At 36.0% G+C, this 18,272-nt stretch overlaps 3 protein-coding genes and 1 long non-coding RNA gene across 6 annotated transcripts; all 4 read right to left on the bottom strand.

Moving 5' to 3' along the window:
* Positions 1-432: 432 nt before the first annotated feature.
* Positions 433-1,676, bottom strand: LOC147479644 (putative carboxylesterase 6). The gene has a single exon (XM_086580754.1). It carries the CDS (start codon positions 1,585-1,587, stop codon positions 550-552), a length of 1,038 nt encoding a protein of 345 aa, XP_086436880.1. The 5' UTR covers positions 1,588-1,676; the 3' UTR covers positions 433-549.
* Positions 1,677-5,723: 4,047 nt separating this feature from the next.
* Positions 5,724-7,526, bottom strand: LOC147479643 (uncharacterized). Its single transcript, XM_086578462.1, has 4 exons — positions 7,047-7,526; positions 6,570-6,945; positions 6,330-6,470; positions 5,724-6,010 (listed from the first exon to the last, which is right to left on the bottom strand). The coding sequence occupies exons 1-4, from the start codon at positions 7,524-7,526 to the stop codon at positions 5,724-5,726; spliced, it is 1,284 nt and encodes a 427-aa protein (XP_086434588.1).
* A 6,727-nt stretch (positions 7,527-14,253) lies between these two features.
* On the bottom strand, positions 14,254-16,290 carry LOC147479642 (uncharacterized). 3 transcript variants are annotated; one of them, XR_015204811.1, is made up of 5 exons: positions 16,025-16,290; positions 15,311-15,708; positions 15,022-15,109; positions 14,761-14,834; positions 14,254-14,502 (listed from the first exon to the last, which is right to left on the bottom strand). It is a non-coding gene; the product is annotated as an uncharacterized LOC147479642 (long non-coding RNA). The 3 variants fall into 3 exon arrangements; XR_015204809.1 differs by having other exon boundaries at positions 15,311-16,290; XR_015204810.1 differs by lacking the exon at positions 15,311-15,708.
* Positions 16,291-16,345: 55 nt separating this feature from the next.
* LOC147479641 (uncharacterized) lies at positions 16,346-17,188 on the bottom strand. Its single transcript, XM_086578461.1, has one exon. The coding sequence runs from the start codon at positions 17,186-17,188 to the stop codon at positions 16,346-16,348; it is 843 nt and encodes a 280-aa protein (XP_086434587.1).
* Positions 17,189-18,272: the final 1,084 nt, after the last annotated feature.

Raw genomic sequence — 18,272 nt, 5'->3', positions numbered from 1 at the left:
GATGGGTTAGGGTCGTTAGGGCCAAATTCCCACCCCTACTGCCACGTAAGATAGGGAGTCCCTAGAGAGTTATAAAGGGAGTCTAAAAAGATTTTTTGTATTATTTTATAATAATATAGGTTTCCAAAAGTAAAAAGAAGAATTATAAAAATTTTATAGGTACCACTACGTCACTACAAAAGCCCATAATTAGACTCCCAAAGCCCATGCCGCCATGCTGGAGATTTGGTATAAGGAAATGGCAGTCAATGGTCAAATTGTTTAACTTTTTTTTTTTTCGTTTTTTGGTAAAGATATTGTCTAACTTTTGGTGGGTAGATTCCGATGGGGAAAAGTATCATGGGTACGTCATGGGTCAATATCTAATATCAATGGATACCGAGATGAAAATTGGGTATCAATAAAAACACAACATACGTGCAAGAGAAAATATGAAAGTGAAATAACTATTATTAATTACTTCTTGTTAAGTACAATTAGTACAAGTAATATACCTGTGTACATGGATTTTTCCATTTTTTATTACATCGACACAATAGAAAAAAGGGGTTATTTATTGATGAAGGCCTTGATATGAGACATCATTTCAATAGTTTTAGGTTGAGATTGTTTTGAGTTATGTAGAATTTGAAAGGCATGCCCCACACCCATGTACATGTGATGTTCCACCTTGTTGCCTGATCTACTTATGGCGTTGCAAAACTCCAAGTTTCTGTCTTTTAATATATCCATCTCTGATATACACACCATTGTACGTGGAAGCTTCATGTCCTCAAACCTTGTTGCACCCTTGGCTAGTGGATTACAGTATGGATGATCGCGGTTTGCGCCTATTGGAAGTGATAATCGCCAATAAACATCTGAAGTTGTGACACTTAGTGCTGAATTAGGTGGTTGCACCATGTACCTCTCAGAATACGTACGTTCTTCTCCACCGAAAAAAGGCTGTATTAATATACTCCCCTTGAGAAACAATGGGTTTAAAATGTTGGACGAACAACCAACTCGTGCTGCTATGTTATGAGCTAGATTTGCACCGGCACTATCACCTGCTAAGAATACACTTGAGAAGTTGCACCTACTGCACCACCACACTTGAGAAGTTGCACCTATGTTAAGAGCTTGTTGTTTCACCCACATTAGAGCTTTAAAACCATCGTCATAGGCAGCAGGGAGACGATTCTCTGATGCTAGGCGATAATTCATCGACACAATCACACAACCGGTTATTGAAGCTAGCTTTGCCAGGAATTCATGATAACAGCTCCAAGAAGCTGAACCAACACAAAATCCACCACCATGAAAATAAAGAAGCAATGGTAGCTGCCCTCGGGATTTTGGCACATAAATTCTGGCCCAAACACTAGTAAAACTATCAATAATCACATCATTACAAGCCATGTTCATTTCGAAAGGCACCTTGCACCTAACATTTGGAACGATGGTGGGGCGTTGGACATGGCCATCTTTGTACACTCTAATGAGACCTTCAATCTCTTCATCCACAGCACCATGGTTGTACTGGTCATTGCCCTTTTGAAGGCCTAATGTGTGATTCATGGAAATTGCAGCCATTCTTCTTCTCATAAAATGTACAAAAACAGTAAGTCAATAATAGTACTCTTTTTCTTGGGTTGGACTTTGGTGGTACAAATATTATTATCATATTAAGTGTTATATAGAGGAAAGAAAAGAATCAGAGGCATATGGAAAATGGAAGAATTCTACATTTCTTTGTGGACAAGTGGGCGACAGTTAATCTTCCAGATGTCATCCCTTGGGGGTGGGGTGGGGTGGGGATAATTCCGCATTTCTCAACTTCGCTAACCAATTGAAGATGATTCTACTTTACCAAGAAAAAATTGAAGATGATTTTAACATCGTGTATTTTTTCGTGTTAGTAGGGGTCTACCAAAATTGAAATTGCATGTCTAACCAACTCCCACTTACATTCATTTGTCAAACACACGATTAACATGCCAGATGGAGTCAATTAGGGTGGGTTTGTAAAATTTTACTAATAGAAAGGAAATGAAATAAAAAAAGTAGTCCACTGTGGTAAGGAAAGTAATGGAATGGAATGAAAAGAGTTTCAAATATGTGTCTGTTTGGTAAACTGTGGAAAGGAAAGTAAAACTGAGAAAATAAATAATCCTGTTTATTATGCAAAAACTGTGGAAAGGAAAAAAAAAACTGAAAACATAAATAATTCATCCATATTACTTATCATTTTTCTTCAAACTACTTCTTATTTTTCTCCAAAACTCATTGCTCTTGGAAAAATAAATAAAAAACAAATGGCATGACCTTTTTCATTTTGCAGATATATACATGAAACTTGTAAATTAAAATGAATTGAGCATATAGAACAAAAAAAAAAAAAGGACAAAAACTACACTGTTTTAAGAATATAAACACTTGTATGACACCTGCAAACTCATATATAATATTGTCTAACAATAATAATAGAAAACTCCTTCAAACACATAAACTATTGTTGCATTCACTAAAACAATAATAAAATACTACAATAATCTTGAAAACATCCAAAATAGTTAATGGATCTGAAATACTACAAAAGACTTTAACACTCCATCATAAAAGGAAAAAGAACACATGAAAACATATCCAAAGTATATCTAAAACAACCACAAAAGACTTGAGAACCCATCCACTCAATTATCACCAAGCTTCTTCAATAACCAGCTAGCACGCTTGTTGGTACTCATTTTGAGAAAAAACATTTTTAGGTTTTCAGCACCATCTTGTGAAAACAACTCCATAGCTGCACCTCATCCAACACATCAATTTCATCAATGGCTAAACAAATTTGGTCCCAAGTGAGGGCTAGAGCATTGTTCTTACTAGCCTCAATTTCAGTCCTCTCACGCTCAATTTCACTCCTCACACGCAAAGAATCTGCCACATTCTGCATAACAAGCCTCATGCCTTCTATAACATCATTGCCTCCACCTTCCATGCTCTTGTGCTTCTTCTGAGGCAATTTGCTTAGATGGGCAGACTGACTTGATAGTTGGGAAGTAGCAGTGTGGGAGCCTCCACCCTTATTACTAGTTGGTGGGAAGCTATCCACATGGATATGCATGCCTTCCCTAAGCAAAGTATCTGAATACTGAACCTGTGATGACATGTCCATCTCACTTGCCAGCGAAAAGTCGTCCTCATCCAACCAGAAGACCAGTTTTTTGTATGTTACCACAAGCAATATTGTCTCCAAGCACTTCAACCCACTCCAACAACCTAGGTATTTGCTTACCTTTATAGGTCTTCATTCCTTTTCGGGTTTGCCTGCGACATAAAAAAATATTTGTTGGATTTCAATAAAACAATATTGAACCAATCTGCACTAAAACTTCATAACTTTATTTGTATAACTCGGATTAGTACAAGGTAAATTAGGTATGAAACTACACTAAATTGTCTACAACTAACTTTCAGGCCATGAAAGGAGGTTCCCAACAGAAAATGCACAGAACGCCACCAAACAAAGAACTTCGTCAGAAAAATCCTGGTTAACCTATCTGCACTACAACTGTCATAAATTTATTTGTATAACTCGGATTAGTACAAGGTAAATTGGGTATGGAACTACACTAAATTGTCTACAACTAATTTTCAGGCCATGAAAGAAGGTTCCCAACATAAAATGCACAGAACGCCACCAAACACAAAACTTGGTCAGAAAAATCTAGGCTGAGCATTATGTACTAAAACAGTCGTAACTTACTGTGCAAATATTGAAACAAGATGAATCCAATTGTATTGGAAAGCAGACTTGCAGATCTAAAAATCTTATTCAAGCCCCGAGACCAAATTCTCAAGCACGATTTTTCAAGAATCTTCTGAACCAACACTAGAAATTAAACCAACAAAAACTGCTTACACACTATATTATTGAGTTAATGACTATTTAGTACCACGAAATTTTCACATTTTTTCTTAAATGGTACCCGAACTTTGTTTCTCGCCTATTCGTACCATGAAGTTTCAATTTAGTACCTCAGTTAATTTTCCATCTAATTCCGTCCAATTTCACTAACGGTGTTAGCACTATTCACGTGAACAATGTTTTTTCAAAAATTCAAATTTTAACCAACAAAAAAACACTATTCATGTGAACATTTTTTTTAAGAAACTTTAATCAATCTTAAAAATTAATTCTTTAATGAAAAATAATAAAAAATACTATTCACATGAACAACGTTTTTTTTGTAATAATCTAATTTTTAAGATCGATTAAAGATTATTACAAAAAAAAAAAAAACGCACACACACACTGTTCACGTGAATAACAAAAAAACTGTTCACGTGAATAGTGTTTTTTTAAAAAAATTTCATTAAAGAATTAATTTTTAAGATTGATTAAAGATTCTTAAAAAAAAAACCCTATTCACGTGAATAGGGAAAATAATGTTCACGTGAATAGTGTTTTTTGTTTTTTTCAAAATATGAATTTTTTGAAAAAACACTGTTCATGGGAATAGTGCTGTGTGAATAATGCTAATGTGAATAGTGCTAACGTCGTTAGTGAAATTGGACAGAATTGGATGAAAAATGAATTGATGTACTAAATTGAAACAAATTAAAACTTCGTGGTACGAATAGGTAGGGATGTCTATCTTGCCCGAAACCCAAAACCAGCCCAAAACCCGAACAAAATACCCGCATCGAACCCTGCCCGAACCCGAACCCAAACCGAAATACATAGGGTAGGGTTTGATCACACTCTCTAAATCCGGACCGACCCAAGCCCGACCCGATAATTTAGCCCTAAACCCGTTAAAAGGGCTAAAAAACCCGAAACCGAACCCAGACCGAAATCGAACCCCAAATCCGATTTCAATTGCATACTACTAATCTCATATAAATGAATGAATTAGATAAATATTTGGATTATAATATTATTCATGTTTATAATGATGAGTTATTTAATATATTGGATTATGAAAAAAGTTATGTCGGGATTTCCAATTTTTTCAGTAATTGCACGTGATCATGTGTCTATTAAATCATATCAAATAATCATATCATTTTTTCATCCCGAGTTCATCTATTTTTAAATCATATCAAATAATTATTTCCAAGTATAGGTGATAATTACTTCCAAGTTCATTAGAAGTTTTATTTTGTTTAAAAAATTGGTGGATAGTCGAAGAATGAATAAAATGTAGATATATATTTCAAATAAAGTTTCTTATTGTCTTCTTTCTTCATTTATACCGGGCTTTATCCTACCCGAAACCCGAACCCGAGCCCGTTGGGTACCCGAAATATAGGGTTAGGGTAGGGTTTAGTCACACTTCTCAACAAAATACCCGACTTCGAACCCGACCCGCTGAAAACCGGTCTGAGTTTGGGTAACCCCGATACTTGTTCAAAATCCAAAAAGTCAGGTTCGGGCCAGGTCGGGTACCCGTTTGGACATCCCTACAAATAGGCGAGAAACAAAGTTCGGGTACCATTTAGAAAAAAAAACGAAAGTTCATGGTACTAAATAGTCATAATCCTATATTATTTGTCACAAAATTAAAGGAACATAAAATCTTAGCTTGGGCATTAATAACTATGCTATCAAAGAATCAAATAATTAAAGTACTCACTATACTACAATAACTAACAAAACTTGTTCGCACAAACATTATTACCTTAATTGGATCTGCCCATACTGAAACATCACTTGCTATCATCATTGTATCCGGATTTCAACCAAAACCACTATGAGAAAAAGATCTCAAATCTTTGAATGATTTAACCGCAACCCTCTTTGTCTTGATTCGGTTTTCAACGTGTTCAATATCGATAGCAAAACCCAACTGATCTCTCATTGCCTCAGTGACAGCGAAGAATGTGATTTCTTTCTTCCATCCACCGGTTCCCTTTAAACCCTTCGCAAGATGTTCCAAGAAAACTTCTAACATGACATCATCCATAGATTGAGTCCAAACTAGTCTCCCTTTCTGATCGCGTACTGGTGCTTGTGGTGCCATCCCTATTAAAATTATTATATAATCATAACACATATCTATTTCCACAATATAAATTATTAAAAAATATAGTACATAGGAATTGAAAAGATCTATAAAATTTAGATTTCATCATTTTAATCAACAACATATAATCAAACCATAGCATTTGCAATTCACACTTTGCATAAATGTCAGATGCAAGTACATATTCTTACCACCCAAAAACAAATACAACATATAAATAACTAAAAAACATAAAAGTAGTCGATCACTCTCTTTGTGTTTGAAACATATGATGCTCATTCCACATGCTCTCAGTAAGGTTGGTCTTGAACAACTTACACTCATTAGTTGGCTTCAATGCACTATAATCCTGAGCTTGGCTGCCCATATCTCTAGGTTCCTCCACATCCGGTTCATCCGGCCATCCACCAACATCGACAGGATCAACTTCTCGTATGAAATTATGTAGTATACAACAAGCTATGATTAAATCAACTTGTATATCCACATTGTAAAAAGGAGTTACCCTCAAATAAGCGAACCATTTTTTCAAAAGTCAAAAAAGTTCGACTACATTACGCAGTGAAGAATGTCTAAAGTTAAATAACTCTTTCTCGTTCCGTGCCGCCATTTCTCCAATTTCAGATAAATGATACCTTGTTGCCCGGTACGGAACTAAGAAGCCTGGGGCAAGTGGGTAACCGACATCAGCTAAGTAATATTTACCAGGTGGAACAAACAAGCTCTCCCTTGGATGGTTTAGAGTAGCTCTCAATATCCGACTATCATGAGCAGAACCCTCCCATCCGGCCAATACATATGATATTTTCATATCAAATGTACAAGCCATTAGAACGTTATGCGCTAAATTCCCCTTCCGGTTGCGATACCGTGGTTGGTCTGCTATAGGTACCATTGCCGGTATGAAAGTTCCATCAATTGCACCAACACAATCCTATAAAACGAGGAAATAAAAAAATATATAATTACGACTAACTTTATACCTTTAAGACAAATGCTAGCTAGGTTTAAGAGTAAGTATTTTACTCGGTTTACCTTAAAATATCTCATGGCCCAAGGCTTCATATTACTTCCTGTTGTTGGGGAGTTCGTTTGACGTGCCTGTCTTATGTATTCCCTACCAAGCCTCAATACAGATTGCAAAACTCTATGAAAATGTCGGTGGATAGTTTCTTGTGACCTTATCATAGTCCAAGCAGTAGGCCCCATACATGTATCGTGGCCTAAAATGTAAAGAAACATTGCCACTTGTTCTTTCACAGAAACCCACCAACTAGCAGTCAAACCTCTTTCTTGAAGTCGTTCACATAAGGTATTAAAACATACTCTATTCAACCGGAGCATTTTATGACAATTATTATCATCTTCTGAATACAACCTCTCTAGAGCTAGATGTCGCTCGTAGTCCCGATTTCTACGTGGCGCCCTATCAATAGGCATGTTCTCAAGCATACGTGACATTACAAAATATGCAGCAATTACACAAAAGACTACAACTATTTCATAGTCATCCATATTCCTAAGACAGTCGTTATTGATCAACAAAGTTACAATTAATTAACAGATAAACATATATAATTACCAAGGAGTTAATATTAATACAATTAATTAACAGATAAATATTAAGAACAACATATATAATATTAACTAACATGAAAATGTCTGCGATATCGAAATGATTGGTCCTATAAAGTTAATTAATTACTAATAATAAGAAAAAAAATTGTATATTTAAAAAATATGCTTATCCCACAAAGAGAAAGACAGGAGAGGAAGAAAGTACATGAGGTAGAGTATGAAGTTTGAGTGGTGTCAGAGATGAGAAGAGAAGAAGAAGGGTATGGTTCGCCTCTTTTTTTGTTGAAGTGGTTCACATTTTTTTTTCCCTCGATTTTTTTAGGGGTAGGGCACGGACACAAAACCATTTCCATTTCCCTAGTTTTGTTTCCATACAGAATGACCTATTCCTTTCCATGGGGCAAACAAACAGCCAAAAAACTATGGAAAAGGTGGACCACACCTATTTTCCTTTCCTTTCCATAGTCTTTCCATCAGAACAAACACACTCTTAGTGAATTTCTTATGGTGTAATATACTTCATTCCGTTATAGGCAAATAAAAGGCATTATGTATGTTTGTGCGTGGCTTTTCGTCGATTTTTTATCTGCTTTGGTTGCCTTCTAAAGAAAAACTTGGATGACTCCTAGTTCATTAAACTTAAGAATGTTGAGTCAATAATACATAAGATTTTGCAAAGATGGCGAATTGGATCACGGTAAGGTAGCATATGAAAATGCATTGGACATTTTATTCGGCTATGTTTGGTAGTATATATGGATTAGTCAGCATATACAATGAATAAGCCCATGATACCATGTCTATGTGTTTGGTCCAGTCCATTTTGGGAATACGGGCCACAAGTCCACAACTAATGAGTAATGAGTGTAGCTACTGACGTCCGAAACCACAAAAATGTGTATAAAGGTATCGTGGGGTTTAGGAGAGATAACATCATACAAAAGAAAAACAAAGAAAAAATGACAATGAAAAGATTTTCTTTGGTTGATTACTCCATTTTCAGATCTCCAACTCCCATTAACTTTTCTTCCATATTCTCTCTAAATTTTATTTTGAATCCTTCTATCCCACCATATTCTCTTTAAACTCATCTCTCACTATCCATTACCTTCTACCATCTTCTCCCAACACCTTTTTATTTAGAAGTTGTGAAGATGAACTATAAAGAATTTGGGGTTGGCTTTTTGCCATTTTTGAAGACAAAGAAATTAAAAAGGGGCGAGTTGATATTGGGGTGTTGCTGTGCTTGATTTTTTGATTTTTTGTTTGTGGATTTTAATTAATTTATTTAATTAGGATGAACTAGAGGATGGGTATTGGATATTAATTTTGAATCTCTCCCTTATGAAAATACAATAATAAATTTGGGTTTTTTTTTATTGTTGATTTTAATTGAATTTTCAATAAAATTGATGCGTGGATTGTGCAAGAATGTCATATATTTCAATTTTTTCTTTTATAATTGATTGAATTGAAGGTTAAGTTGGAATTTTAATTTGAACCCTTTTGGACTAGTTTTTGTATATTCTTTAAAGGGATTTCTTTTTATTTTTTCATTAAATTGGTGGGATAATTTCCGAGGGAGGCTAAGAGAGAACCAAACAATTTCTACACTGATCATCTATAAGACATCGACCACTAGAATTGGATACTCCAAGCATGATCAAGTACCACGTTACACAACACTAATTGCTACTGCCAAACAGAGCCTTAGGAAAATGCACACCTGATATTGTTCCTCACTTAATCACCCATTGGGCTTGGGCCACAACCTGGCCATGGGTGTGGAATTATATCCAAAAGACCTCGGTACTAATTAGTGAGCTTCATATTATATCAACCCATGATGAACTCCTTTCTTGTTCCATATGGGACTATTCCTCTTTTTGTTCCACACACTCTAACAATTTTAGAAGGCCAAAACCATGGGAAAATTGCATTTGTCTAATACGTATTATGGTGCCATGCTTTGCTAAAAGCAAAATATTGCTGAAATTCGTCTTTGACTATGTTATATATATAATTCCTTAAGGAAATTGCCTTTCGATAAGTCACTTTGTTTATGTAAGTCAACTTCCATATTGAATTGGCTAGACTTTAAAATATACAAAAGAAGTGTAATAGCCTCGTCATAATAGAAACAAGCCAACAGCCTAAATTGTGGTACACACATGATGGTGTTGATTGAGATGGTAACTTATAAACCGATGACTTTATATATATATTTTTTTTTCGCTAGAAACATGTCTTATATTAGAACATAAGAGGAACCATACTACAATCCAGCTAGTGTTGCGGTAGTAGACACACATCCTGGTTATGGATAGCCCATTGCGCCAGAGCATGTGCTTCTCCGTTATACTTCCTACTTATCCATTTAAACTTACAGAAATGAAAATGCTTACATAAGCCATCAACCATAAACTTAATCAATTCTAATTGCCAGTTATTAAAGTTCTGCTCCTGAGTGTTCTGTAAATCTTGCATTACTAATTTACAATCACCCTCAGACAAAAATGAGCGCTCTCCCGTGCTCCTAGCTAGTTTGGCTGCTACTTCTATCGCCACCATTTCTGCTTCCTCAGCATTTGCTGCTGTAAATCTCCTAATGGTTGCCCCCTGTAGAGCTCCTTCATTGTCCCAGGCTAGTGCTCCAGCTGCTGCATTTCCAGAGTCCCTACAATAGGCCACATCAAACCTTATTACAATCGTTTCCAACTCAACAACAGGAAATAAATCTTTGTAAGAACAAGAATTTTTTTATCAAAGGGATTTGTGCATGTGTATTTCAAATCCCAACTCCCTATTTGTCCTCATAGGCATGTAGACATCTGTTCCATAGTGCATATGATCTTCTTATCAGGGTTTCTCTATTGCTAGATTTGCCTTCAAAATTTATTTTATTTCTCATATTCCAGATTTACTGTAGAATAATGAGAGCTAAGACTCCCTTTTCTGCTATACCCTGATCTGCATCCTTGCTCCAATCTAAGAATAGATCCATCCAATCTCTTATGGTGTTATCCTCCAGTTCATCTATCTTGCCCCCAAGTTAGAGGCAAACTAGATGGACTTAGTGATATTTGCCTTTTTACTACGTTAGAGATTTAACTATCTAATTTGGCAAAAGAGCGAATTCAAAGTTTCCTTACTCACGATCTTCGTGTTCGTAAAGTTGAAATAAGGATTCGAACCAACCTAAAGTCTAGGACAACTACAATTTGGTTTTTACTCTTAGGGAACTAGTGAGTAAGTTAATAAAAATACTAAGTTTCTTTCCTACACAAACATTAAAGGAAAACATTAAGATTAGAAATCATGAAACTAAGACAAAATACAAATTGCTAAAGAAAAGGTGGAGAGCTAATCCTCCTCATGTGAAAATAACTTTTTGTTGTTGAATTGAATAGGTTCATTTGATTCTTCCTAGAATCATAGACAAGCCCTAATGGAAGAAAACTTGATCCCTAACATGTATAGCTCATCTCTAAGCTCATACATGTTAGCAAATGGAACCAAGTAATGACTTATCTCTAAGCTCATCACTTTGATTCCTAACTAGACACTACACCAACTATCATTTTGGGATAGGATGTAGGTCTAATTGTTCTTCCTAAACAACTTACCAACACAACAACAAATATTTTCCCTCACATGAGTTGGATTAACTCCCCAAAATGGAAGTTAGCTCATGATCCTTGGGATAAAGGATTACTAGTTAGAAACACAAAAAGAGAGAGAGAAAGAAGCAAAAGAAAAGTAACTATCTAAACTCACTTGATTTTTATTTATTTTCTAGAAGAAAACCAAAGTTTCCTCCATTAAAACTATTACAAGCTTTTCTTACAAAACTAAAACTAAATAATAAAAATGGCTAAGGAACTAAAATAATACAAGGTAAGGAAAAGAAGTCAAGGGAGTAAATGGAGTGTCCCCCCCTTGTTTTGTTTTCTTCTCCATTTGAGAGACATCTAATTTCCTCCCATGTGAAACATCAAACCACATTTACTTCATTTTTATCCACCACATTAAAACAAAGTGACACCTTGCCTTTTTTTCACTATTAAAACACCTAATCTAATTAATTACATGCAAGGTGTCAACTTTGCACCAATAATTTGTCATTTTTGTCTTGACATGCTCCATGATTGATGACTCATCCAATCTTGTGGGCCCGTATAGTGGGTCCTATGTGCAGTCCAGTGGCGGTCCGGTCTTTGGGCAATTTTACAACTTCCCTTTTATATCGTAGAGTTCATCGCCTACGATTGTCCGAGCAACTCACTTGTCGTGATTCGAGTCCCTGGTTCAAGAGGTAGGAGCTTGAAGTTTGATGCTTCTGTGCGGATTTGGAAGAATTCATATATATGTCGTTCCTCGTGCTTTATCGCAGGTTTAAACCATATTTCCATGTTTACTGTGAATACCTGCAAAAGTATGAAAACATATTTATTTTATGATTATTAAACACATAGTTAACCAAATTTATATGTCTCAACAGGGTTTCATAATACACTTTTGGGTGCTTATCACTTAGTCCATTCACATTTGAAAAATATGTGAATTGGATCCTCCTGCTCAGACCAGCACAGAGGACAGGAGAACTCTCCTTTGATATCTCTTCTGCAGAGCAAGTCGTCCCCAGTAGGAAGGACTCCCATATCCAGTTTCCATAGGAACAATGGATTACTGGCTGGTATAGAAACCTTCCAAATAGCTTTGACAGTTTTAGTATTGAAAGAAGATGCTTTCTCTAGCCATTAGTGCTCTGTCAACTTGAGATAAGCTGACTTGACAGACAGGGTTCCATTTCTGGTTCCCATCCATCTCAATTTATCTTTTTCAGCATGTATAGGTCTGATCATAACTTTCTTAATGAGGTTACCTATAGTTGGTGGGAATAGGTGATCAATCCTATTTGTATCCCACCCACTACCATCCTTAAGAAAATAACTCTTAACTCTGAGATTATGAAAGTCAAATCTCATAGGGATAATATCTGTAATACTGCAAGGTTTCTTATTTATACTAAGCCAAGGGTGATTCATCACTGAAACCTCCTCCCCCTTGCCAATACTCCATATGCAGTCATCTTTAATACTGATAGCCACCTTATGTACCCCCTTCCAAAACTAGGAGGCATAAGGTGGTGGATCCTTCTTAATATCAAATTAACCAGCTCCTTCCATAGGCAGCAAGGAAAGTTCTTGCCCATAGAGAGGTAGTGTCAGTTAAAGCTTTCAGAGAAAGCTTAGCTAACATGTCTTTGTTCATATCTTGTGTTTTTCTAAAGCCTAGGCCACCCATGGCCTTAGGCTTGCATATGCTATCCCACCCAATGGTGTGGATGCTTTTGCTTTCCTCTGTGTCGTGCCACTAGAAACTCCTACAAGCCTTATCAAGCTCTTCACAAGTAGAGGTAGGGAGAAGAAAAGTAGACATATATAGCAAACAAGGAGCTTGGACAACAGCCTGTATGAGGGTAGTTCTACCAGCTTGTGACAGAACTTTAGCTCTCCAACCTTTAATCTTACCATGTACTTTGTCAACTAAATAGTCAAAACCGATGACTTTATATGCACGCAACTGCATCCATCAGCAGGTGATCTGCAGCCTTGTCTCATGGACTAAGTGGGAGATCACAATTTAGAAATATTGGAAGTTATTTGTAATTGAGTTGGTTGTTGTTTCTAGACATTTCATGAACTTAGTTAGTCAGTCATTTCTATTAAGCCATAGCTTGTGTTTCTATATTAGTGAGCATATTGTATTATTTTTCCTTTACTAATTAGGAATGTATTAGTTGTAATTACCTTTATATCCCTGTAATTATCTATTGGGTTAACTAGTATTAACCGTACCCCACTAGATGAGCCAATTAGACCCCCCCCCCCCTCCCAAATACACAAAAAAAAAAGTCAGTGTGTATTTGGGGGGAGACCCTAATTTCCATCCTAATTGGCTCATCCAATTGGGGGGGGGGAGGGTAATACTACTTAACCCTTATCTATTTATACCTCCTTGATGTTTCTGTATGTATTCTTCTTATCAAGGAGGTATAAGTAGATAATTTCAAGGCTATAAAGGTAATTATATTACAACTAATACATTCCTAATTAGTAAAGGAAGAATAATACAATATGCTCACTAATATAGAAACACAAGCTATGGCTTAACAATATGCTCACTAATATAGAAACACAAGCTATGGCTTAACAATATGCTCACTAATATAGAAACACAAGCTATGACTTATGAGAAAAAAAAGGCTTTATATCACTGCTAAAAACAGTGACAATAAGTCTTTTGTCACTGTTTTTTTTTCTTCCAAAACCATGACGGAGTGGGGGTTAGTTATTTTTTTTCCAAAACCGTCACAAATATTTGTTCCAGACTTGTTTGTATCCACTTCATAAAATAGTAACAAAAACTTAAAAACCGTCACAAAAAATCAAATAATTTGTGACGCTTTTGACAAAATAGTAATGTAATTATCTTGGAACCATCACATAAAGGACAGCTAGTCATGATGGGTTTCTTAAAACTGTGATAAATATACCTCTTTTTTTCAAAAAAAAAATAGTGAATACATGTGAAGCAAAAACTGCATTCCACATCGAATTGGACCTGCACATAATTTTTTTTTCTTAACAAACATAATTCATTAAGTTTCAAAATAGTATTCACAAACACTTATTCCATTGAAACTTTACAAACCAAGATAGACTTGGATAACCGATGAGACCATATTTCACATAGTCGATACATAAAAGATTTAAGCAATACGCCATCTGTTTCTATCAACAACTCCTCCTCCACCAGTCATATGATGATAAACACCTTCTTCTTCTTCTTCATTATTATTCAAAGGCATTCTTAATCCACACAGGAGTTTGCACCACAGAGACAATCCCTAACAAAGAAAATCAAAATGGAAAAAGAGTGAATGAAGTAAAAGAAACATGTCTATTTCTCATGGCATTAAGTCCCAAGATGCACCAGCTGAGCCACAATGTTAATCTACTCGCATTGTGTCTCGTGTAGTACAAATGAAAGAAAGTCAGCTGTTAGCCTGTTATAGATTTCTAGGGCGGTAATCTCTCACTTGAGGACCAAGCTCAAAATATGAGAAATTACCCCTATATCCTAAGCATCTAGTAAAGATGCTAACCTTTCATAATTAGTTGCTTCAGACTTGGTTCTTGCGACAATTTGTTTCCCATCAGCTGCTAATCCAGCCACAGCCTGCATATATAGGGATTGGAATCAATTAAATAGTAAAATGCATGATAGTAGACTAAACTTTCCTTACAAAGAAACAAGTAACAACATTTATAATTTATATACTTCATAGATGAATAAAGGAAGTGAATTACTAGTTGGTTTTAAGGAATATGTCATATATTGTTTCAAGGAAAATAAAGAAACATACCATGCCAGAATGATGATGAACGGAGTGAATTCTCCGATTAGAACCAGGCCGGTAACATCATCTTGGAAGCAATCAGCTTCTCCACATCCTTAATACATCAGATAAAAACCCTTTATTTAGAAAAAAAATAAAATTAAATAAAGTTCCACTGACCATAACAATCCTATCTTAGCATTTGATTCCAATAATAGTACTGTTGTCGATGGCTTTGGATAAAACAATATACAAACAATATTGCCTACAACAATGGAAACAAACAACTTTCTTCATATCAGTAACTAACACACACCTGCGAGAGTAACGTAACGTGTAGAAATTACTTGTCTTCAAAGAGAACTCTAGCAACAAGCCAGAAATATGAACAACTCATCTAACCACACAACTTGGAAACAATGAAAATAGAAGAACCAAGCTTAAGGTCAGCAGAGAAAATAAGAGGAAGTTCATGGACAACTTTCCTTTTAGGATGAATATCACGTTTCAGTTCTTCAGCAACAAAAGCAGTCTTATAAAACTGAACAATATCAACAAATAACTGTGGTGCGTCAACAAACAACTGGTTTCAAACCAAAGAAGCTCACACTCTTAGTAACACCAGAAATAGCAACCTTGTTTCCATTTTCGTTTTCACCATTGTGAAGATGAAACAACTTGAACAGTCTCTTGTATTTATAGAGAACGCGTGGACTGAAATTAGGAACCGCTATCAACAAACCAACAAAAAAAAAATCGACAATTCACATATCCCTTACCAAATTCGCTGACAAAATTGGAAATGTTAACAAATCAAAATCCAGTCATGCCCTAATTAGATAATCCAAAAAGATGAAGAAGAAAATTGAAAAGAAACGCACAAAAATAAAAACCTTAACAAAATAATTGAAGAATTTGAATTTACCCATCATCTTGTTTTTTAGAAGAAAAAAAACAGGTTTGAAGAACTCGGTCCGAGCTATCCACTTAAATTAACTAAGTGAGAGATAAGAGAAAGTCAGAAAGAAACCTAGTTTAGGAGGAGCGACAGTGAGCGAGAAAGAAAAATAGAGGTTATTCGTCTGTTTCACCGAGCGCGAATGTTTTTGGTTTCTCTCTTTCGTAAAATTTTGAATTGTTTTTGGTTTTTTGGAATTGTAACACTTATCACACAGTTTCTCTCTAATATGAAAGTGTTAGAAATTAATTTTTGAAATTCATTCGATTTAAAGTAACACAAGACCACATTCCCAACGTTTAGATAGCATTGGGAACTTACTAATGGTAACAAAGTGTTTTTTTTAGAAGAAGCTAGGGGTTAAGGATATCCCAACCTTTATTCATAGATTAGCTAACTCTTGGGGTACACAATTCCTTCTTTATCCTCCCTTACAATGGAATCTAGAGTTGAGTCTAGGGGAGGTATAAAGTATACCACATCCATATCCGAGTAGTCAGAAACTTTAGACAAGTAATCAGCTGCCCTATTACCTTCTCTAAAAATATGAACTATTATGAGAGACACAAACAAACTACTAAGGCTCTTAAGCTCAGCTACTAGATTCTTGCAGTGCCACGACGCTTGCTCCTGCCAGTTTGCTATGTTTACAGCTTTGAGAGAATCAGATGCAACTTTTATGTACTTCGCACTGATCTCGAGAGCAGCCTTTAGACCAGCAACTATAGCTTGTAGCTCCTGGTATAAGACTGAGATTTGTCTCGATATGCCATAATAAGCCATATTCACTTGACTATCTTCATCTCTTATCAGTCCACCATATCTCGCGATGTTGCCCTTCACCGATCCATCTGAGTTAAGCAGCAGCTCGCCAGGTTCTGGTCTTACCCAACTACACCACCTGATTTCCTTCTGTTGGTATCTTGGGGAGATACCCAACCTCTGTAAAAGAATTCGCAGCTGGATATTGTCAATCACTTCTATCAAGTATTTGGACAAGTATTCCTTCATGGTGTGTTTAAGATTGTCGCTGACCTCTTGTGCTGTCTTGACCCAACCATTTAGCCTTCGCTTATTCCTTTCACACCAGATGGCATGCACTGCAGCACATATCAAGGCCCTAACCACTTCTGAGAACATAGAGTTGCATCTACACAGCCTCAATAGGTAGTTCCATTCTTCTCGTGATCCCAGGACTGTCTTTGGTAAGCCCATACTTTCCTTCATTGCCTCCATATAGCCTTTGAGAACTGGCAGTCAAAGAAGAGATGTGACGTACTCTCCTCATGAGAGTTACATAGGTTGCAGACCGACTAAGAAAGGAGCTTTTTCTGCTTCAACCTATTTTGGGTGGGCAAGCATCTAGCGAAAGCCTGCCAGGTAGTAAAGGAATGTTGTGGCACCGACAACTTCCCCCACACCAATTTGAACCATTTTACCTTTGGCCTGATGTTCTTGATGATGGCAAAGCAAAAAAGGTGCGTGTTACAAATATCCTGTTATGGTGTAGTGTTAAACGAGGTAAATAAAAATCGCCATGGTCCACTGCTAAGTTCTGCAATCGAGATTCGTATCTGAAAGTCAAACAGATCTGGAAAAATAAAAACTTGATAACTCAATAACTAAAAAAAAAAAGGAACCTGTGAATTTAAAAGGAAGATATATAACATAAAAGAAATAAATCTAAGTATATCTAGATCAATATGCTTGTAACCTTTTTTTTTTCTTTTTGTAAGAGGAGAGCATGTACGGACTGGAAGTGTTTGAAGGAAGCGGGAGTCTGAACGTGGGCTCACTGGGCTATTGTTTGTGGATCCAAGTAGTTATTTTTTAGTGGAGTTGTTGCGCATGGGACCAAAAATGAAATGGTAGATATATAAGAAGGTGACATAAAATGGGAGAGTATGTAACTGTTTGTTTGTTTGTTTTTTTTAAAGGCAGGTACTTAGAGTTTGAAGGAAGCGGGAGACAGATGGAGGTGAGAGTAAATGTGGGCCAGTAGTGTTGTGTTTCAAAATAGTTTTTTAGAGTGGAGTTATGGGCGTTGGATCAAAAACTAGTTGGGTCAAATAGATGGGTCAAATAGATGGGTCAAATGGTCACTTAAAGTCGGGTAATATGTGGGTATGTAATACGTAATTGTTTTAGTTAAATAGTCACAAATAGTTCTCCACACATATACGCCTTCTTTAGAAAAAACCCATTTGTGACCGTTTCGAAAATGCACGTCACCAAAAACTTTTTAAAACAGTCACAAAAACCCTTTTCTACTATTTGTGACCGTTTCGAACAGAACAGTCACAAATAACATTTTAAAACA

This window comes from Coptis chinensis, chromosome 8, assembly GCF_015680905.1.
Source record: "Coptis chinensis isolate HL-2020 chromosome 8, ASM1568090v1, whole genome shotgun sequence".
Classification (NCBI taxonomy): Eukaryota; Viridiplantae; Streptophyta; class Magnoliopsida; order Ranunculales; family Ranunculaceae; genus Coptis; species Coptis chinensis.
The sequence above is the reverse complement of the archived record's forward strand: the minus strand, read 5'-3'. Positions and strand labels throughout refer to the sequence as shown.